The 23,395-nt window shown below is 43.7% G+C and overlaps 1 protein-coding gene across 1 annotated transcript; it reads left to right on the top strand.

Annotated features, from left to right (window-relative positions):
- Nucleotides 1–429: 429 nt before the first annotated feature.
- On the top strand, nucleotides 430–11,299 carry LOC115463708 (zinc finger protein 93-like). The gene is made up of 6 exons (XM_030194428.1): nucleotides 430–471; nucleotides 3,546–3,624; nucleotides 3,778–3,891; nucleotides 7,926–8,033; nucleotides 9,234–9,311; nucleotides 10,346–11,299. The coding sequence occupies exons 1-6, from the start codon at nucleotides 460–462 to the stop codon at nucleotides 11,266–11,268; spliced, it is 1,314 nt and encodes a 437-aa protein (XP_030050288.1). The 5' UTR covers nucleotides 430–459; the 3' UTR covers nucleotides 11,269–11,299.
- Nucleotides 11,300–23,395: the final 12,096 nt, after the last annotated feature.

Raw genomic sequence — 23,395 nt, 5'->3', positions numbered from 1 at the left:
CAGAACAAAAGGAGGCCACACAAAGGTGGAGGTGCACTGGTTCCCTACGTAAAAACAGTCAGAGCAAAAGTGGGGAGTGCCTAATGTTAAATTATACTATCAGATGGCTCAGCTCAAATATCTTATCCATTGGCAATGTAACTCTCTGTTATGATTCTGTTGGATAGACAGGGGAATGTTTGGGACTCACTCTTGATTGGCTTGTCAGGGACTGAGCCAGCAGACATCAGAAGCCTGATCCATTTAAGCCTGCCTTCCCCCTGCAATCATTGCTTTAGTGTTGATTGCTTTGTTTGCTCAGCTGAAGCCAGCCTGCGCTTGGGCGCTTGTGTTCACGTTGGAGTTTAGCCTTTCTCCTCATGCTTGTTTAGTGTGTGTGTGTGTCGGTATTCCCAGCATGAGCCTGATTGCTTCACGTCCCCACACCTGGTTTGCTTTCTCCTGCTCTAACGTGCGTGCATGCTGTCTGGGGTAAGCTTGTGCCTTGAGTCCTTTCAGTTTGTTTGTTTAGCTTTCTCTCTCTGTGTTCCCTTTGTTATGCTGAGCTTCTGCTCTTTTCCCTGTGGTTCTGCCTCCCCCTGTCCTTGTATTTTGCTCCTGTTTGTTTGTTTTAGTTCTCTTTGCTGTATTTGTCTCCTGTTTCCGGGGAGCAGCATGCCTTTTCTGGTCTGTGTGTGTGTCAAGGCAGCTTCCTCTGTTTGCTTACACTCCCCTTTATCCTTGTCTGCTGAGTAGCACTGTCCTGTTTATTCCTTTAGCAGTTCCCTTTTTCCTTGGGGTGTTGTGGGGCCAGCTTTGTGTATTCCTTAGGTAGTTCTCCCTTTCCCATTGTGTGCTGTATAGTCAGCCTAGTGTGTTCCCTTATGGGGCTTCCTATATGGTTGTATGCTGTAGGTACAGCCTAGTTCCCTCGTGTGCTGAATGGTTCAGCCTAGAGAGCATTCCTATAGTTTTTCCTTTGTTCTTGAGTGCCTCGTGGCATACCTTAGCGTATTCCTTGACTGGCTTTCCCTTTCCCTGTGTGCTGAATGGTTCAACCTAGAGTGTATTCCTCTCATTGGTTCCTTTTTCCCTGAGTGCAGTGTGGTACAAGCCTAGAGTGTTTCTTTCTGGGGCTTCCTGTATTCTACTTCGCCCTGTGGCAAGCCTTGTGTACCTTTAGAGGCTTCTGCCTCTCACCCCTTTCTTTGTGTCTCTATCCTGCACTGTGTGCGCTGCTTGTGGCCAGGTTCCGTGGGGAACCCTGGCTATTCTTTCTCCCTTCACAGAGTGTGATTCGGTTCCCGGTCAGCCGTGAGGATCACTTGCTTGGATTCTGCGTGAGTGGGTTCCCGATCAGCCATGAGGCCCGCCTGAATGCTGTATCTCCCACTTTCTGGTGGTGCCTGTTGGCTGTTGTGTGTGTGCGGGGCTTGGTGGCTGGGGTGGTGCGTAGGGCCTGTGTGGTCTACCCTAGGCCTTGGCCAAAACCCTATACTAGGCCTCGGCCTGGGCTCAAGGGCTGACGTCCGGAATAACACTCTCCTAAAAGTTGGGTACATTTGGAACAGTTTTTTCTGGGTACAATCCCGCTGCGGGCTGGGCCTTGGCTTTCGCTACAGGCCTTGAGGCCCTTGTTTAGGTCTGTTAACCCAATTCTGTAACACACGATGCAATTAAGGAAGAGAGTTCGCTCTCGGCTACTGCCTGGTACAAATTATTTTTTGGGCATGTTTATTCGCTATGCAGAGGGCTTTATTCCTGAGCAGCTTGATCGTACTTATCTGTCTTGGGAGGGGCCTCTATTGTTTGGGGCAATTGTTGGAAGAGGGGGAGATAGTGCCCTCCCAGGAGTTGTCTGAGGAATTTGGCCTGGGTCAACGTGGTTGATTTTATTTGTAGAAAGGCCATTCCAGAGTTGCATATGCCCACATCCCTCCTTGAGCAAGCTATGAATGGAAGCAGTGGGCATGAAAGTATATCCAGATTCTATTTAGCTTTGTTGCATCAGGTTTCCCCACCCTTGCTGTATGTGGATAAATGGGAGGTTATTTTGGGGACCCAGCTTTAAATCATGGGAGAGAATTTACGAAAATCTTCTCTAGATCTCTGTCACAAGCAACTTGGTGGAGAATGGTTACAAAATATTAAATCAGTGATATTACTCCCCTGTGCGATTGCAATCAATGTATGGAAGTGGAACTGATCAGTGCTGGGGCTCAAGGGACTTTTATTCATCTTTGGTGGTCTTGCCCTAAGGTGCAGTGCTTTTGGGTCGGCTTCAGATTATCACTGAAGTCCACATCACTCAGACTGTAGCCAGCTGTTTGCTTCATCTGGAGCCCTCAGAGTTGTTGGCACACGAGAAAGTTGACCCATCACATCTTCGCAGCACGACATCTGGTGTTGGCTTCTGCCTGGAACCAACCAGTTTTCCTGGGGCTGTCGGTGGTGCAGACGAAAGTGTCATATGTCTAGCTAATGTCCAAGCTTAAAGCCATTCGAAGGATTAAGCTAGCTCAGTTTCATAGAGTATGGGAAGACTATATAGCTTGGGTAGAACGTTCTGATGCGCCTTCTTCGGTTCTTTGATACTCCAGTTTTATACCCCAAAGCCATACTCTTTGTAGATTGCTTTTTAAATTTTACTTTTCTGTCTTTAGCCAGCAGAGGTAATGAGGGGAGGTGGGGGCGGATTTGACTTGATGTATAATTTGGTCATGTACTGAAGAATCACAGTATGTCTTTTTTTAGCAGTTGTGAGGGTTTGGGGGGCTTTTTTTGTATTGTAAGGATTTATTCTTTACTAATAAATTTAAATAAAAAGAAAAAAAAAGGAAGTTGACAACACAGAGATGAGGCAGCACTGCTGCTTTTCAACGTATCTGGACTCCTTTTCTTACGTGGTATCATGGCAAGCAATTGTAACCCTTTGAGCTTGGACCTTGACTTATACTGCAGTGGCCTCGTTCATGGACTTTCACCTTCCTTTTGCTTACGTTGGTTGATTTTTTGTTAGCCCTGTACAATTCTATCTTATTGGATAGACTGATGGACTGTTCCGAGGGGGTGAGTGGTGAGATGGGATAGCCATGTGGCAGGGATGTAACTATGTGCTGATGTATATTGGTTCTTATGTTAACTGTTTTCCTCGCACTTTGTTACCTGGCTTTGAAGAATAAACACAAAGTTAAAAAAAAAAGGAGAAATGACTGTACCAACAAATCTGTAATGTTTAATCTTAATGAAGTGGCAGGTCGCAACTCCCTCCTCTCTCCAAGCTTTGTCAGGCACAATACACACCCAAAGATATATATACACTCACCTCCCTGCACACACTCATTCACTGCTTCTTCAGAGCAGAAAACAGGGAGAACCTCCCCAGGGATTCTATAAATATAATTTAAATTACTATGTTATTCTTTTCCTTGAATGTTGTAAGCCACATGGAGCCTGCCTCAGTGGGATTTTGTGGGATATAAGTGTTCGCAATAAATAAATAAATGTCATTTTCCTACTTCTTAATGACAGGTTATTCAATTGTTAATCCTGATATTATATTCAAGATTGAAAAGGAAGATGAGAAATATTTCACTCAACACTTTGAGCAGGAGGAAAAAGAAAACCCGAATGACCCCACCAAGAGTAAGTAAATGTTTTCCATTTAAAGGGCTTTGCATTTTCAGATCACAGGAAATGGGACACTCATATCAAATGCTTGGAGACTTCAAATCTATTTCCTAATTTAATATTATCTGATCTTTGGTGGATCCTTTTAGATGTGCTTTTTCATAACAGGTCTTCCGATTGTAACGTCTGTATTTTCACTAAGTGTTAAACAAGAGGAAGATCTCCCCCTCATGGATCATCTTGAATCAGAGATGTCTGAACAGACTCCCCCATCTGTAACAAGTAAGTATAAGATTTCTCCTGAACATCTTTACCAAGTTCATCTCAGATCATTAAGGAATTCAGCACTGGTGAGATAAGAGGCCTTCATCCTCTCTCCTTCTCCCACTGTCTGTTTGTAGAGTAACCTGCAAGGAACCTGATGGAGGTGGGTATCTTGGGGAATAGAATCGGGCTACCTTTCATCCTAAAGAGTCATGATGTTGAGAAACTGAGTTGTTGAAAGGTCTGGTGGGACTTAGCCATGAAGTTTTTGTATAGCTGTTGGGTTAGTGCAAATCACTCTACAAAATATAAAGCCTCTCCACCTTTTGATATACTGCCTTTCTATGGTTTTTGCAACTACATTCACAGCAGTTTACATAGTATATACAGGTACTTACTTGTACCTTGGGCAATGGAGGGTTAAGTGACTTTCCCAGCGTCACAAGGAGCTGCAGTAAGAATTGAACCCAGTTCCCTAGGATCAAACTCTGCTGTACTAACCACAAGGCTACTCCTGATTCTAATTCACCCCAAAACACCCACATCTATCATTTTTCAGTTTTGCTTGGTGTTATATAATATGTATCCCAGTATCAGTGCACCTACTGCAGTTTCTTCAGCCATAAACCAGACATAACTGGTTGCGTAAATGCAGCAGGGATTTCGGCTGTGGATTTTGTTTCGGTTGACCTCTCCTTGGAGTGACTGCAGAAACCCAGGTCTGTTTCTACAGGCTTCTCTTCTCCCGGAAACAGATTTCTGGCTTTGATTTTCAAAATAATACAAAACTCACTAGGACTTAAAAGCCCACCCTAGGGGTTTATAGGACCTGACAACTGATTCATGGGAACTGAATGGAGGTCACAGACATAGGGGGCAAACTGACTACCTGCCTGACAGTTCAAATGTGTCACTTGTGCCCTGTATAGGCTGCTCCTTCTCTCACTGCTGGGGGGTGGGGGGGTGGAGCTTTTTGTGCCATTGTAGTTGTCCTTCCCCTCCCCCCCCTGAATTCTTTGTCTTTGGTGCCTGCTAGTGGGACTGAGAGTTCTTCTACTCTGTGTCATGATGGAGCGTTTTCAAAAGAACGTCCAAAGAAAGGTCCATCTCACAGCAATTTTTGAAGGAGAAAGACATAAGAAGGACAAACTTATGCTGGAGATGTCCATCCTGAACAATCATTTTACAAACTGAAAATGTTTAAATAAATAAATGAAGGAAAACAAAGCACAGGGACGTCTGTCTGTCAGGATTCTTATTAAAATGGCCACACAGACATCCCTACGGAACAGAGGAGTAGCCTAGTGGTTGGTGCAGTGGACTGTAAACCAAGGGACATAGATCTTCCCTGCTGATGTTTATGTTCATGTAAGATGTTCTTAAAGAATCTAGAGTTGGTTAGTTTAGTTTAGCTGATTATTATATCTAACTCACCTGACATTGGTTTGATCTTTATGTTCAGCCCACCATTCTTTGATGTTGGTTCCCTCACATGTATGAATGTAATGTTTTTCGTCATCTCTTTATTTTTGCAAATGCGAGTCCTCCAGAAACAGAAATATACCTTCTATACCTAAATGTACACCACTTCAATAGCTTTCAGGGTTGCCAGCGTCTTATATCTTTAGGTACAGTATTTTTCTGCTCCTGGAGGAAGCCCCAGAAAAAAAAAAATTAAGAGTTACAGTGAGATTTGAACCTGTGTCCCTTGGTTTATAGCCCACTGCATTAACCACCAAACCATTTTTCAGACCTGTTTCTTTCTTTGTTCAGATGCCCATAATAGGTGCAGCTGACAAAGAGCCTGGTTTTCCTTTCCGGTTTCACTTTCAGACAGGGGCGTAGCTAGATGGGGGCATGGGCCCCCGCAGATTTAGCCCTGGCCCCCCTGCTTTCACCCCCCTGCCGCCGACCCTCCCCGCCACATTCGACCCCCCCCCCCTCCGGCCACCACCACCCCTTCCCTGCCGCCACCGTCAGGTACCTTTGCTGGTGGGGGTCCCCAACCCCTCGCAAGCCGAAGTCCTCTTCAGCGCCAGTCTCCGGCGTGTTGCTGATCTGGATTCTGTTTCTGTGAGTCCTGACGTCCTGCACGTAGGAACGTGCAGGAAGTCAGGACTCACAGAAACGGAATCCAGATCAGCGAACACACCGAACTCGGAGACTGGTGCTGAAGGGGACTTCAGCTGGTGGGGGTTAGGGGACCCCTGCCAGCAAAGGTGCCTGACGGTGGGGGAGGGATGGCGGCGGTGGGAGGGGGGGTCGAATGTGGCGGGGAGGGTCAGCGGTGGGGGGGGGGGTGAAAGCAGAAAGCAGGGGGGCCAGGGCATCTGAGCAGAAAAATACTGTACCTGGCCAGCAAAGGTACCTGGCAGTGACGGGGGAGGGTTGGCGGCGGTGGGAGGGGGATTGAAAGGGTCGGGGAGGGTTGGTGGCAGCGGGAGGGGGGTCGAAAGGGACGGGGGAGGGGTGGCGGCGCCGGGGGGGGGGGTCAAAAGTGGCGGGGGCAGCGGCGCCAGGGGGGCTAAAATGTGCCCCCTCACCTCGGGCTCTGGACCCCTCTCCCGCCAAAATCCGGCTATGCCCCTGATTTCAGGGAGAAGGAGGGGGGACAACAACCACTGGGAAATTAAGGGAGGGGGTCATGCCTTCATCTCTCCTGTGGTTAGTGCAGTGGACGTTGATCCTGGGAAACTGAGTTCGATTCCCACTGCAGCTCCTTGTGACTCTGGGCAAGTCACTTAACCCTAACCCTCCATTGCCCCTGGAACAAAATAAGTACCTGAATATATGTAAACTGCTTTGAATGTAGTTGCAAAAACCTCATAAAGGCGGTATATCAAGGCCCATTTCCCTTTCCCTTTCCATTAGATCACCTTGTTGTGACTAAAACAGGTATAAATAAAAACATCCTTCATTTTAGACTTCTCCCCATTCAAAAATCGGTGTTGGAAATCCTACTTTTGGGCCCTCTGTAGTCCCACTAAAATGTCCGCCTTGCTATTTTGACGAACTGCAGTATGACAGATTCAAATTCTTACTTTCCAAAATGGGGATTTGGATGTTTTTAGCAGTTGGACGCCTCAAAAAACATTCATCTGCTTTGAAAATTAGCACCATAGAATCATAGGGGCCCTTTTACTAAAGCACAGTGCGTGCTAACAGTCATTAGGATGCGCTAAATGCTACAGATCTTATTTTATACCTAGGAACCATGTGGCACCTAGCAAACGCTAACGTTCATTAGCACATGCTAAGCTTTAGTAAAAGGGCCCCAGAGTGATTTAGCAGATTCTGATCTACAGCAACTAGATAAGAACTACCTGTGGCAAAAGAAAAAACTCCTGATGACTGAAATTTTCATTCTGTTTATGCAGTAGCAGTATCCACAGCTGGGCCTTCAAGACTGACAAACGAGAGTCTTTTATTTTTAAAGACCCAACACGGGCTGTGTTTCATTGTAACAACACCTGCTTTAGGGGTCCAATAGTTAGAATGCTGCGGGAACTCTCAAAAACAAGTTTGAAGTAGGATTTATCATACTTGAAAGCAAGGTTTCACTATATAGATACGCCACAGTGTTCTCAAACTATCAGTTTGTGTAACTGCATAAGGAATTTTTTCATCGGTTTTGTCTTTATTTTTCAAGAGCATTCTAACTGTTGGACCCCTGAGGCAGGCATTGTTACGTCGAAACACGACCAGTGTCGGGTCTTTAAGAATAAAGATCGTCCATTTGTCATAGTCTTGAAGGCCCAACTGTGCTTTTTTTCTTCTGTTGCCTGTGTTTGTTTACTTTTGAAACCTCTCTTTTGTCACCTGTAGCAGTATCCACAACAGAGCTGTTTGTAGCTCTCAAGGAAGGAGTTGCTTACCATAGTATTAACATGATCATGGTATTGCTAGAATATATTACTGATGCAGCACCCCTCTACTTTTAAGTATGTTCTGGTGTTAGTGCCTATGAAAACAAACACAATAATTCTGAGCAAACATATAGGCTCTTTGGTAACTTGTTTTAAAGATATTCTACTATCTTTTTCTTATAACAGGCTTCTACAATGTCAAGCCTGAGATTTTAATCAGATTTGAGCAAGAGAGATTTGGGACGGAACCTCAGGGATTTGACGAAACAGGAAATCTGACTTCCATAAGCAAATGTGAGGAACTGCATGAAGCATGTGATGTAGCTTGAATTAAAGCTAGTAATGAGGTGATACAAACTTTTCTTATATAAAAAATAACTCCTCTGGACCAGACACTGTTAGAATCACATCCCCGGCTTCTAACCTTTGCTTTCTGGATAATGTGTTTGTTCTGTTTCCCTTATTTCTTCTTTTCTCCTTACATCATCTGATCTGCCTTTTTCATGTCTTTCATTTCTTTTCTTTTCTTTCTCTTATTCTCACCCATCAGTTCCCTAGGCCTCTCTGTCTCTTCCCTTCTTTTTTTTCAAAACATATTGTTTCTCATTCTTTATCAGTTTTATTAATCGTTTTTAAATCTCTCACTATTTTTGACCTCTCTCAGTGCTGCTCCAAAATAATGAACCTTCCACCCAGCAAGTTGTGGGTTTTGTTCTCTGTGATAAAGAAAGGCAGGCAGGATGTTTTTACTGGAAGAAGCTGGAGGAAAGACAAACTGCACTGGGATCATCAGGAGAAATGAGGAAGGATGGTCAAATTGACAGCAGTAGGAAGTGGGAGTGAGTTAGATGGATGGATGCAGAAAGGAATAGAAGAAGGGGAAAGAAAGTGACCCTCCCCCTCAGTGGAAGCAAAGGATAGAAACAGTTAGGCCCCCAAAGGAAGCAGCAGGAGGGGGAAAGGGAGGTGACTACTAGTATCCATATTAGGAGAGAGGAAGGTTGAGTAACCTACCCACTGGCAGCTGCAGGGGGAAGGAAGACTGGAAGACCACATTGGTAGCACCGGGAGAGGTGAGGGCATACTGAGTGGAGGTGTAGCCTAGTGGTTAGTGCAGTGAGCTTTGACCCTCAGAAAGTGGGTTCAGTTCCCACTGTAGCTCCTTGTGACTCTGAGCAAGTCACTTAACTCTCCATTGCCCCAGGTACAAAATAATTACCTGTGTAAATGGCTTTGATTGTAACTACAGAAAGGTGGTAAATCAAGTCCCATTCCTTTTCCTATATTATGCAGCAGTTTTCATTACCATAATACCTGTCTGTGTTGAATGTCATGGTTTAATTTTCAGAACTACAGAGTTTCCTTAACGCCTTCCAGCAGGATACTTATATTTTCAGAGTTCATAAAATTTGCATCAGTTTCAGCCAAGTGTTGCTTTTCTTAGAGCTTAAGCTTTCCTTTAAAACTTGAAGTTATTTTCTACGCTTCTTACAGGCAGCCAAAGTTACACTGCTGAGACCACAGTAGAGATCCTGAAAATGGAAGAGGATCCCATCAGTGACCAGCTGGAAGGTGGAGAGGAGGATACCAAGAATTCCATTATAATAAAATCCTTACTCTGTGCTGTGGAGAATTTCTGCATTTTCACTAGAGCCCAACCACATTTTGGTTTCTGCTTCAGTGCTGAAACAAAACTGAAATTTGTGTTTGGCCTTGTTTTAGTTTCAGCCAAAATTTCCGGTGCTGCGGAGTGCCCATTCCCTCCCTCCTCTCCCCAACCAGAAAAACGACCCCCCTCTCCAGATCCAGCCATCAGTTGCAGCTCCCTCCTGGGTCTACTGTATAGTATGTGTCTAGTCGGGGCTGGAGTTGTCCCCACTTGCTCCTACTCACACTGACTCTTGCATCAAAATGGCTGTTGGGACCTCCAGAAGCAGTCTTTCTGAGATTGGAGCTGGCACGGGCAGGAGCAAATGAGGACTTGGCAACCATTTTGACACAGGAACTGGCGTGGGCAGGAGCAAGTGGGACCACTTCTAGCCTTCTGCCCCCTCTAGCCAACAGCAATGCAGTAGGTCTGGGAGAGGGGCTGTGGCCAACAGCTAGATCTGAGAGGGTTGCATTTTTCTGGTGGGGAAGAGGCAAGGCTATTTTCATTTTTGGCTTCAGTGTCATCCGAAACAGCAGATTCGATTTCAGATGGGCTCTAATTTTCACATAAATGGTGAAATTACTAGTGATGTTCAGTTACATTTTTATGTCTTAGTAATTAGAATTCAGTTTTCTTAAGCTACCAGGTGTGAGATTCAGGTCTCCAACAGGGTGTTGAGAGTTTTTAGTCAGTGAATATAATCAAAGTTAAGGGAATCACTGCAGAAACTGGATTGATGATGAGATGTTCAAAGCCAGCAGATGAGATCCAGATTGTCTGTTTCAGTCTGTTCATGTGTCATTGCCCACTTGCACCTGTCTATAAGAAACACCTTTTCCTGTTACGTGACATAAGGAGCAAATGTCTTTGAAAGACTTCTGTGGGGTGTATTGCCCTATATGTTTTACTGAGTAGCTGTATAACTTATATGCATACCCTCATTTTTATCCCATAGATGATGTGTTTGGGAACAAGAGGAAGATAATGAGAGAGTGCGATCGGCAGCAGAGAGCAGAATGGAAACACAAAGACAGCCCAGGTCTTTCAGTTGATTGCCTGGAAGGTACTAGTAGAATAATACCTCCTAGCATGAAAGCAAAAGGAGAGAGACCTAATGTATGTATTGATCAAGAGAGGAATTCTACCCAATTTGCAACTCTCAACCAAAATCAGAGAATCAGTGGAGAGACACTTCTTCAGAGCACTGTATTCGAGGAGAGGTGCATTGGGAAGTCACACCTTAGAGGGCAAAAAGAAATTCACAGAGAAGACAAGCCATTCCATTGTACTGAATATGGAAAATATTTTACATGTGCTGGACGTGATAAAAACTTTAGTCAGATATTTGAACTGAGAAGACATGAATTAGTCAACAGAAGAAAGAAAGAAGTACATAAAATAAACCTCAAAGGTGTGAAGCTATTCAAATGTTTAGTATGTGATAAAAGTTTCACTCGAAATAATAGCCTTAGAATACATGAAAGAATCCACACTGGAGAAAAACCTTTTAAATGTCCTGAATGTGATAAATGTTTCAATTGCAAATCAGATCTCAGAAAGCATGAAAGAATTCACACTGGAGTAAAACCTTTTAAGTGTCCTGAATGTGATAAATGGTTCCATTGCAAGTCAGATTTAAAAAAGCATGAAAGAATTCACACTGGAGTAAAAGCTTTTAAATGTTCTGAATGTGATAAATGTTTTCATTTCAAATCAGATCTAAGAAAGCATGAAAGAATCCACACTGGAGAAAAGCCTTTTAAATGTTCTGAATGTGATAAAAACTTTACTCGCAAGAATAACCTCAGAGTTCATGAAAAAATACACACAAGAAAGAAACCTTTTAAATGTTCCGAATATAATAAAAGCTTCAATTGAAAAAAATTACTTCAGAATTCATAAAAATAATCCACATTAGATAGAAACGTTTTAAATGTTCTGAATGTGATAAAATCTTCACTCAAAAAATGACCTCAGAATTCATGAAAGAATCCACACTGGAGGAAAATTATATAAATGTCCTGAGCGTGCTAAAAGCTTCTATCAAAAATTTACACTTAGTTTTTTGGGTTCAAAGATAATTATATTTCCTGACATATCAAGGGAATCGCAGACTAGGAGGCGTGAATTCTTGGCTTTTAAGCCAGGAATCATTGCCCTAGGTGGGATTCCCTTGTAAGTGTTTTATTTCCTTTACTTATTTGTTGAACCTAAGAAATTACAAGAGTTTGTGGAGTTGAAAGAACAGATGAAGAACCCTCTGCAGCAACTTCCTTTAGTTACCACTGTACCGGCTGCAATTACCGATTAACCTCCCTCCCTCAGAAAATGTGAATTGTAAGATTAACCATTTTGAGTTTTTCTTATTTTCTTTGAGATTGTTTTCCTGATCTTGGATCTCTCAATTGTGGACAATTATATAATATATAGTGAAGAGAGAAAATGTTTTCTTTTTCCTTTATATTAATTTCTGTTTTTCCTTACATTTATGTGATAAATGTGAATGTAATTAAGTAAAATGATTTAAAAAAAATTTACACTTAAAGCCACAACCACACTGGAGAAAACCTTTTAAATGTTCTGAATATGATAAAAGGTTCATTTAAAAACATGACCTCAAAATTCATGAAGGAATTCACACTGGAGGGGCCCCTAAGTCTCTTGAATATGCTAACTGTATACACATTGTTCAACAAATTGCCAGTTTTATCGTGTCTGAGGATGTGTAGCATTCACAATTGAAATTGTGAGAGTGCATCGCTCGGTGTGGAAACCAATGTCCAATACCCCCAAGTACATTATTGCCTGTTTTCAACATTATCAGCAAAAGGAGAGTATTCTGCAGAGAGCAAGATATATTGCAGCTCTTATGTGTTGATACTTACAAGATTATAATTCTTCAGGACATTGCGTCTGCAACGTTATGTAAGGGAGGAGAGCTTCAGGGCCTCACGGCTCTTTTTCGGGTACAAGGCATAAGGTATCGTTGGAGATTTCCTTTTGCATTACAATTTGAGAAAGATGGCTGTATGCACTCTATCTGCACTATGGAGGTAGTATCCTGGTTTTTGTCTGTGGAGGATCAACTCGCACATCCTAAGGATAAAATGAAGCCTCATTCTCTGGTGGCTCTTAAAGATCAGCCTCAGTGGCAGAGAGTGACTGCAGGCAAGGTTCTCTTATGATGCCAAGCTTCGGAGGCGGATATTGCAATGGATAAAAATTGCTGAGCACACTTATTGCTAATATTTGCTAATGGTCTGTCTGGCAGAAGTTCCTGAAGGGTCACTAGATTGTATTCTGCCATACGAGATATATTTCCAATTTTGGCAGCATTGCTCTTTTGTGGTATAATTTTTTGTTTGGCACTAGCTGTAACATAGTAGATGACGGCAGAAAAAGACCTGCACGGTCCATCCAGTCTGCCCAACAAGATAAACTCATATGTGCTACTTTTTGTGTATACCCTACCTTGATTTGTACCTGTCCTCTTCAGGGCACAGACCATATAAGTCTGCCCAGCACTATCCCCGCCTCCCACCACCGGCTCTGGCACAGACCTTATAAGTCTGCCCAGCACTATCCCCGCCTCCCAACCACCAGTCCCACCTCCCACCACCGGCTCTGGCACAGACAGTATAAGTCTGCCCAGCACTATCCCCGCCTCTAAACCACCAGTCCCGCCTCCCACCACTGGCTCTGGCACAGACCGTATAAGTCTGCCCAGCACTATCCCCGCCTCCCAACCACCAGCCCCGCCTCTCACTACCGGCTCTGCCACCCAATCTCGGCTAAGCTCCTGAGGATCCATTCCTTCTGAACAGGATTCCTTTATGTTTATCCCACGCATGTTTGAATTCCGTTACCGTTTTCTTTTCCACCACCTCCCGCGGGAGGGCATTCCAAGCATCCACTACTCTCTCCGTGAAAAAATACTTACTGACATTTTTCTTGAGTCTGCCCCCCTTCAATCTCATTTCATGTCCTCTTGTTCTACCGCCTTCGCATTTCTGGAAAAGGTTCGTTTGCGGATTAATACCTTTCAAATATTTGAACGTCTGTATCATATCACCCCTGTTTCTCCTTTCCTCCAGAGTATACATGTTTAGGTCAGCAAGTCTCTCCTCATACGTCTTGTAACGCAAATCCCATACCATTCTCGTAGCTTTTCTTTGCATCGCTTCAATTCATTTTACATCCTTAGCAAGGTACGGCCTCCAAAACTGAACACAATACTCCAGGTGGGGCCTCACCAACAACTTATACAGGGGTATCAACACCCCCTTTCTTCTGTTGGTCACACCTCTCTCTATACAGCCTAACAACCTTCTTGCTGCAGCCACCGCCTTGTCACACTGTTTCGTCGCCTGTGTTTTGCAGTATCGAATGGTGAGCTGTTATTTTCTCTGTTGTTGATATAAGTTCTTGTTATATATTGCGAGGTGTCATGGGCGGGGTCACTTCCCTTTGGGGTTTGTTTGTGTTAATGGTGGGTGAGGATGGGCTGGGGGAAGGGTTGCAGGGAGGGGAGGGTAGGGTGCGGATGAGGATGGGATGGTTGAAAAGTTGGCTGAGGTCAAGGGTTTTTTTTGGAGGGGTGGATAGAGTGGGATTTTTAAATTTGGTTTAATAGGGTATATAGAAGCTGGGGTGGCAGTTTTTCTCTTTTTTTGTGTGTGTGTGCTAGTCTGGATGGGATACAGTGTAATTTCTCTTTTTCTTAGTATCCTTGGTTCATGGGGGACTTTAAGATAATAGACTGCAAACGCACCTCTGGTACGATGTAAGCCACATTGAGCCTGCAAATAGGTGGGAAAATGTGGGATACAAATGCAACAAAATAAATAATTGAATGTAAATGGTTTGAATACTCCTTTTAATAGGCAATGCTTATAAAAGGAGATTGCTAGATTTTGGGCCCTTTTTACTAAGCCGCATAAGGCTCTACATGCGCCAAAATGGACTTACCGCCCGACTACCGCATGCCTCTTGCGGTAATTTCATTTTTGGCGCGCGTCCGCAAAACATTTTTTTCTGGCGTGCGTAGCGGATGCGCACCAAGTGACATCTGACGCTAGTAGGTCCTTATCGCCCAAATTCTTTACCGCTAGGTCTATGGCTGGCAGTAAGGTCAGAGACCCAAATGAATGCGTGGCATTTTTGATAGGTACGCTGAAAAATAATTCTGCGCGTGCCCAAAACCCGCGCCTACACTACCGCAAGCCACTTTTTACTGCGCCTTTATAAAAGGACCCCTTTCTGCCTCTTTGTTGTATTCAGGAGACTTATTTTCTGAGGACAGCTGAGAGGCTTTTCTCTTGGAAGCATTTCTCTCATGCTTTCTTCTCGTCCCACCCAAAGAAAAAAGTTCAGGGAGTAGGAATTTTGTTTAAGTATCTGCAACCTAAGGTACTGGAGCCCATTAAAGATCCCAAGGGCTGATTATTGGCTCTCCAGGTAGAGCTCGATGGTGATGTGTATAATGTGGTCTTGATTTATGCCCCTTTTATGTTCATTTAGGGCAACAATTGTCTAGGTTGGGCCCTTTCTCATGTATTCTGAAAGGTGATTTTAATGTGACCCTGATTCATGCCTTGGATTCCTCTAGTGCCGCTAAGTATTTTCTAGAGACACTGGGGGTTGTGGATGTTTGGAGAGTGTTTCATGAAAATGATAAATGTTAAACTTTCCATTTTGTGCCACATAGTTCTTTGTCTCACACTAATTACATTTTGATAGATAAGACCCTGATACCCAGGGTGGTTGAAGTGTGGATTGAATCAATAGTATGGTCGGATCATGCGCCTATATGGGTGCAGGGTAGGGGGCCTGACATGGATACAAGACTGACATTTTGGAAGCTTAATGAGTGTCGTTCAGGATTTTTGTCAGGAAATCTCTGAGTTTTTTTTCAACAGAATGTTACCCCAGGTATGAAGATGGGAATGGTGTTGTAATAGAAAAGTTTGTGCTTGACATTGAGTTCTGCCTAAGTATTGATATAATATTTCCTTGAAAGTACATAATGAGTTCTGCCTAAGTGTTGATATCATAGTTAATGTTCTCTTGAAAGTAATAGACTCTCAGGACAGGAATTGATAGTATTATCATATTAAATGAAGTAATTTGTACTAAATGGAATGACAACATTCTTAGGGCTAAGGATGATTCACATGAATCTCTGGAAACCTGGCCACTTCCTGGGGATGCATTAAGAAACTATCACTCCTTAGCTACATGTCAGCCTTATTCAATTGAATGAGATCATGTTTAATGGTCAGTATAAAAGCTGGGAGTTAAAGGTGAACAAATAGAGGTCTCAACTAGGAACAGACGTGTTGCCTAGGCCCCTTGTGCCCGCTGAGACTCTCTCTGTTTGGCTGTATCGGGACTTCCCAGCCTCTGACAGGAGATGTTGTCAACTCAAGCGGTAATGTATGGTTTGTGATTTACTAACTTGAATAAAGTTTATTTAATAACCTTTGACCGCCTCAATAGTCTATGTCTGACAGAGTAGATATCCTCGAAAGAACCTAAAGCAGAGCAGGTGTGGGATAGTTTTAAGGCTTTTGCTCGGAGTATGTTTATATTACGGGCTAGTAGACTTAAGAAAGAGTGAACTCGAAAAGATTTTGAAGAGAACTAGACTCAAATTGCTTGAGGAAGGGTTTAGCAAGGCCCCATCTACAATCAAGTTGAGATCCCTCAACATATGTAGGCAACAACGTCAGGATCTCTGGGCGGAAAAGGTGACACATGATTTTCTGTTAGTTAAGAGGGTCTATTTTGAAGAAGGTAATAAGGCAGTAGGCTTTTGGCCAGGGAAGTAAAAGCTATGGAGGTGCAGGCTTGAGTAGTTTGTATTAAAGATGATACTCAACAATTGCTGACTACGTCAGATAGGATTGGGGGAGTCTTTTCTCTCCTTTTATCAATCTCTTTACACATCTGAGGTTCAGGCTTCTCAATCTGATCTGCAGGATTATTTGCATGAGACTGAGTTGCCCACAGAGAGGCTTTAGATGGTCCTATCCAGGGTGAGATGATTGATGCTATTAAGCGCCTCAAGCCCCATAAGGTTCCTGGTTTAGACAGCTTGTCATCCAGATTCTATAAAACCTTTTCCCACTTTTTTTGCGCCTGTCCTGGTGGAAGTATTCAGTAGGGTGATCCATTGCCATCTTCTATGCTGGAGTCAGGTATTACTGTTCTCCCTAAACCCAGGAAAGACTCTAAGCGGTGTAGTTTGTATAGACCTCTCTCCCTTTTAAATTTAGATGTCAAGCTTCTGACCAGTATTTTGGCAACTAGGTTAAATGTTTGTATTTGTGATATTATTCAAGAGGACCAGTGTGGGTTTATTCCGGAGAGAACTACTGTTGATAATGTTCGGCAGGCAGAACATCCCCCGTGGTACTGTTTATGATTGACGCTGAAAAGGTGTTCAGTCGGGTTGAATGACCTTTTTTTGAGGGCGGTCCTTCTACGGTTAGGATTTGGATCACAGTTTATAATGTGAGTTGAGGTGCTGTATTCAGGTCCCACAACACGTCAGGTGCCCATTATCTCCACTTTTGTTTGCTCTAACAGTTGAGCCTCTAGCTTCGCAGATCCAGAAAAATTGGAATATTAGAAAAGGAGGCGTTTAAAATTACTTTATTTCCTGACAACAATATTTTATTAACAGTGGTGGATCTGGAGCATACCCTCCCATGCCTAGTAGATACTTTGGCATCTTTTGGTCAGTTCTCCAGTTTTAAAATGAATACCTCCAAATTTGAATGTAACATTGCATGGACCTAGAGTACAGGCTCTACAGCAGGATTTGCCCTTTTGCTGGATAAAAGGTAGCCTTAAGTATTTGGGAGTCCAGTTGAGTCCAGTTCATATTAAGTTGTATAAGCTGAATTTTGGTAAGGTTTTTCAAAACATTTCTCATTATCTTGATAGACTAGCTGTTGAGCCTGTAAAAACGGGCTAGTAAAGGAAGGGGGGGGGGGTTGAAAGGCCCCCCCCCCCCCACCGGAGTCCCCTCCGCCACCCCTCCACCCGGGTCGGGTACCTGGCTTCACTATTCAAACCGCCAGAACGCAGCACACAGCTCATCTGAGCTGCCGTCGGCCTTCCTTCTTCTCTGCGTGTGTTCCGCCCTCGTGTGACGTAAGATCGGCGAAGGCGGGACACAAGCAGGTAAGGAAGGCCAACGGCAGCTCAGAGGAGCTGTGTGCTGCGTTCCGGCGGTTTGAATAGTGAAGCCAGGTACCCGGGCTGGGTGGAGGGTGGGTGGCGGCGGCGACTCCGGGTGGGTGGGGGGAGCGGTAGCTGCAACCCTGGGGGGGGGGGGGGGAAGAGCGGTGGTGACGGCAGTTCCCTCACTCGCAGGTGTGCAGGTTCCCTCTTTGTCATGCCCCCGTCATCACGTATTGACGCGGGGGCGGGACAGAGGGTCTCTACTGCGCATTTGCGAGTGAGTACGCCTCTTGTCATTTATATGTTTGATGGCATGGGATGACCCATTCTTGGTTAGGTTGGATTACCCTAGTTAACATGATGCTTCTACTGTGCTTTTTGTATCTTTGTCAAGCTCTTCCTTGGTTTACCTGCAGAGGAAAATTTTTTCATATGTGTGGCAGAAGAGATCACCACAAATTTCTAGTAGAATTTTGACTAGAAGCAGGGATAGAAGAGGTCTGGGAGTCCCAGATTTCGCACGTTATTATCAGGCTTCCCATATTAGATCAATTATGGAATGGGGGGCAGTGGAATCTAAGGTTTGGGCTCGGATTGAGCAGGCCATTCTGGTCTCCAGCTCTAGGTATGAAGCCTTGCGGGCTTCCTGAAAGGGTGATAGATAAAGTTTTTCTTAATCCCTATCTGGGGAGCTGTGTTCGATTATGGAATAAGCTAAGTTTATCCTGATGGGGAAGCAGGGGGTGTCAAAGTTAGCTCCCTTGCTGATACTGCATCATTATACTCGGGGGTGGGATGTGAGGATGTTGCAGCTTTGGGAATATAGAGGTCTACTTATTAGCCAGCTGTTTGATGGTTGCATCAAGCTTCTCATACGCCTCACTCTGAATTTTATTTTTAATTTACAATTGTGACATTTATTATCCTTCTCCCCTCTGAAATCATGGCTAGCAGGTCGCCTTTCCTCTTTTGAAGAATTGATGCAAGGTGGAGCATAACAACGGAAGCTGATTACTCAGCTCTATGATTTGTTCATAGGTCCAGACTCTGGCCAAGTAGTTTTTGAAAAACAATGGGCAGTTGATTTGGGTTGAACCATCACTGAGCAGGAATGGGGGCTTCTTTACCATAACACTTTACATGTTTCAATTTCAACTAGTCTGGTTGAGGGACGTGTGAAATCAGTGTATCTGGTACCTTCTCCCTACTAGAATTGATCAATTCTGTACTCACCTTGATAGATGCTGTTGGATGGGCTATGGTCAGATTTGGGAGTGTTCAGTGCTTCAATGTATGTGAGTTCAATGTGCTTGTATACTTACTGCTATATGGGGCTTACTGATTGATATGGACCCTGCTTTATTTTTGCTTAATTTACCTTCTGTTGCTGTTCCACTCCCACAAGTGAGGGTGTTATTACCATGTATTGTTGTTGTACGTTGGGAGGTTGCCAAACGATGGAAAGAGCCCCGATCCCTGGGCTGCCTCATTTGCGACAAGCGTTTTTGGATGCCTGTTATCTTAGCAAACTTACAGCTATCAAGAATGGACAAGTGGAGTCCTTTGAAAAGCGATGGACTCCTTTTTTTTGCTTTGGTATGAGGAGATTGGTGGTGCTGAGCAGCTGCCTGTGGACATGTTTATGTTATTTTCAGATTTCTATGGCCGGTTGTTTTAGAGGGATGATTCTTCAGGCCTACTGATCCGGGACATCTACTGGTCTATCCCTTTGTTTTTCTTTCTTTTGTATGGTATGGCTTTTATGGGACTGGGAGGGGGAAGGGGGATGGATAAGTGAGTGGCAGGTCTCTTACTGGAAGGCTATATGATTGTCCTGTTTTGTGTTCTTTGCATAGTGTTGTATCTGCTTTCAAATGTTTTTTTTTTTATACTTTTTAAAAACTGTTATAAAAATAAAGTTAAAAAAAGAGTTTGAAAGTGTTCTTGCTACAAAGGTCTGATGGCTGAAAGTTTCAATACAGAAAGGCACAATAAAGTGACGTCTCATCCATTGGAAACTTTATAAATATTATAACATTGCTGGAGAATGAAGAGGTTATGATCACCTGGGTCATTCCTTTTCCAACTGGTAAAAAAGCTGGATGCAAAGAAACTGGTCATAGTGGTAAAAGAGAAAAACATCAGAATGGCATTGTTCAGTGAGTCCAAAGCAATTATTCTGAAATGCATGGAAGAAGAAAATGTGGCAGAAAAATACAGAAGTATATTTTTGTGCCACAGGCTTGATTAAATTGAATTTTCAAGCACACTTGGTTAGCTTGTGTATTCATGTGCAGACTGGGTGGACCGTGCAGGTCTTTTTCTGCCGTCATCTACTATGTTACCACGTTACATTTAGGGCTGCAAGTTAATGGCAGTGAACTGTACAATTAATGCATTAATTATTACTCTTGATTTTAACAAATCACATTGCAGCGCTGCCTGTCTCCTCCAAAGATCTCTTGTGCTCTTTTCCACTCCCAACCCCTGTCTTCAGTACCATCCAGCATCTTTTCCCCTGCCCACAATTCAACATTACCTCCACCCCCCCCCCCCCCCCCAGAGTGCTGGTCTATCTTAAAGGTGGTCTCCTGTTAGTCCCCAGTAGCAGTGGAGGCTTTACAATATGTACAATTGCTGCCTGAAGAGCCAGAATCATGAATGTATGTGTCAACTAGTGATATGCAGGCCTACGTGACTACTACTACTACTACTACTTAACATTTCTAGAGCGCTACTAGGGTTACGCAGCGCTGTACAATTTAACAAAGAGAGACAGTCCCTGCTCAAAGAGCTTACAATCTAATAGACAAGTGAACGGTCGGTCCGATCGGGGCAGTCAAATTGTGCCTTCACTGAATTCTGTGTTTGCTGGACTTTATCTTTCTCACTTTAGGACTTTGGTCTCTTCAGAAATGTCACCTCAGGGAGGTTGGCTATGAATGGACAAAGTGGCCAGCTTGAAATTCCACCTGTTTGACTGCCGGTGGTCCAGGTGGTGTAATGTACCATCCTTAACTGGCTGCTGGCTATATTATCAGCTTGATTCTCCCCTTTTTTTCAGATGGAATCTGGAGGATGGGGGAGAGGAAATGCCACGTTTGCTTGGTGACAGCTTTGCATTGAGCCTGTGGATCTGGCTTACAATGGGGATTTCCCTGTATGATTCATCAATGGTTATTTGCGCAGTTTGTAGATACAATGTAAGATTCTTGCAAAAAAGTGAAGTTATTGCCCTCTATTTCTTCCAATGGGGTGTAAACATAGTCGTGTTGACTCTCTTACATGATGCATCTTCATATACTTTGCTCCAGTTAGAAAACAACATTCTCTCTGTTCATGAGCTATGTTATATTTTCAGTGACTTAACGGATACTCTTGGTTCAGAAAATTTGCTGTTCAGAGCTTGGAAGATTTCCTTAAGACAATATACTTCAGGAAAATTTCATGATTTATATATTTTTTATGACTAAGATCTGTAATAGAGTGGACACCCGGGAGGGAGTGGAAAACATGAAAAAGGACCTGCGGAAGCTAGAAGAATGGTCTAAGGTTTGGCAATTAAAATTAAATGCGAAGAAATGCAAAGTGATGCACTTAGGGAATAGAAATCCACGGGAGACGTATGTGTTAGGCGGGGAAAGTCTGATAAATATGGATGGGGAGAGGGATCTTGGGGTGATAGTATCTGAGGATTTGAAGGCGACGAAACAGTGTGACAAGGCGGTGGCCATAGCTAGAAGGTTGTTAGGCTGTATAGAGAGAGGTGTGTCCAGCAGAAGAAAGGGGGTGTTGATGCCCCTGTATAAATCGTTGGTGAGGCCCCACCTAGAGTATTGTGTTCAGTTTTGGAGGCCGTATCTTGCTAAGAATGTAAAAAGAATTGAAGCGGTGCAAAGAAAAGCTACGAGAATGGTATGGGATTTGCGTTCCAAGACGTATGAGGAGAGACTTGCTGACATGAACATGTATACCCTGGAGGAAAGGAGAAACAGGGGTGATATGATACAGACGTTCAAATATTTGAAAGGTATTAATCTGCAAACGAACCTTTTCTGGAGATCCGAAGGCGGTAGAACGAGAAGACATGAAATGAGATTGAAGGGGGGCAGACTCAAGAAAAATGTCAGGAAGTATTTTTTCACGGAGAGAGTAGTGGATGCTTGGAATGCCCTCCCGCGGGAGGTGGTGGAAATGAAAACGGTAACGGAATTCAAACATGCGTAGGATAAACATAAAGGAATCCTGTTCAGAAGGAATGGATCCTCAGGAGCTTAGCCAAGATTGGGTGGCAGAGCCGGAGGTGGGGATTGTGATGGGCAGACTTATACGGTCTGTGCCAGCGCTGGTGGTGGGAGGCGGGACTGGTGGTTGGGAGCGGGGATAGTGCTGGGCAGACTTATACAGTCTGTGCCCTGAAAAGGACAGGTACAAATGAAGGTAAGGTATACACAAAAAGTAGCACATATGAGTTTATCTTGTTGGGCAGACTGGATGGACCGTGCAGGTCTTTTTCTGCCGACATCTACTATGTTACCATGTAATCTGGTTTGTTGAGTAACTATACTTTGTTATCCTTGAGACTCTCCGTGGCATGAATTATATCTTTGGATTGTACTGGGAAATCTTTTATTGGCTTTTCTTTACAGTTGATCATATATCGGAGGGGTTGCATGAACAATTATATACCCTTGCTTAGTCGCCTATATACGTGGCTCTGTTTGGGAGAGGACTTCTCCTGTTTATGAGATATGTCATGTTTTCAGTGACTTCAAGTGTTACCCAATTTAATATTATTTTGTCCAGTTACTGGAAGCTCTTATTAGGGCTCATGATCTCACAGTGAGTTTTCTGTCATAAGTACATAAGTGTTTCCATACAGGGACAGACTGAAGGTCAGTCAAGTCGAGTATCCTTTTTCCAGCAGTAGCCAATCCAGGTCACAAGTACCTGTCAAGATCCCAGAACAGTACAATACATTTTATGCTGCTTGTCCCAGAAATAAGCAGTGGATTTTCTCAAGTCCATTTTAATAATGGCTTATGGACTTTTCCTTTAGGAAGCTATCCAAACCTTTTTTAAGCCCTTCTAAGCTAACTGCTTTTACCACATTTTCTGGCAACAAATTCCAGAGTTTAATTACACGCTGAGTGAAAAAATATTTTCTCTGATTGTTTTAAATTTGCTACTTTGAAACTTCATCGCATGCCCCCTAGACTTAGTAATTTTGGAAAGAGTAAACAAACGATTCACGTCTACCCGTTCTACTCCACTCAGTATTTTATAGACCTCTCCCCTCAGCCGTCTTTTCTCCAAGCTGAAGAGCCCAAGCCATTCCTCATAGGGAAGTCGACCCATTCCCCTTTATCGCTTTTGTCACCCTTCTCTGTACCTTTACAAATCCACTATATCTTTTTTGAGATGCGGTGACCAGAATTTAATGTCCTCATTTTTGTTTTCCATTCCTTTCTTAATAATACCTAACATTGGTAATGTTGGAAACAGGATACTGGGCTACATGGACCATTGGTCTGACCCAGTATCAGACCTGTCAAGTCTTTCACATTCAACGGGTCATCTCCCACACTCCAGCCAAAGTGGGAAAGTCTCCCGCTGAGACACACTGCCAGGCCATTTTCCCCACACTGCCCCTACCGCTTCTCCCGATGAGTAGCAGCAGCTGTGGCAAAACAACAAAAAAAAGCATGTGCGGGGCTGCAGCAGTCTTCAGGCATGCGCTGTTGGCTCTGCCAGTCTTCTGCCCCCAGAACAGGAAGTTGACGTCAGTGGGGACAGAGGTATGGGAGAGCCAACA

Source organism: Microcaecilia unicolor, chromosome 2, assembly GCF_901765095.1.
Source record: "Microcaecilia unicolor chromosome 2, aMicUni1.1, whole genome shotgun sequence".
Classification (NCBI taxonomy): domain Eukaryota; kingdom Metazoa; phylum Chordata; class Amphibia; order Gymnophiona; family Siphonopidae; genus Microcaecilia; species Microcaecilia unicolor.
The sequence above is the reverse complement of the archived record's forward strand: the minus strand, read 5'-3'. Positions and strand labels throughout refer to the sequence as shown.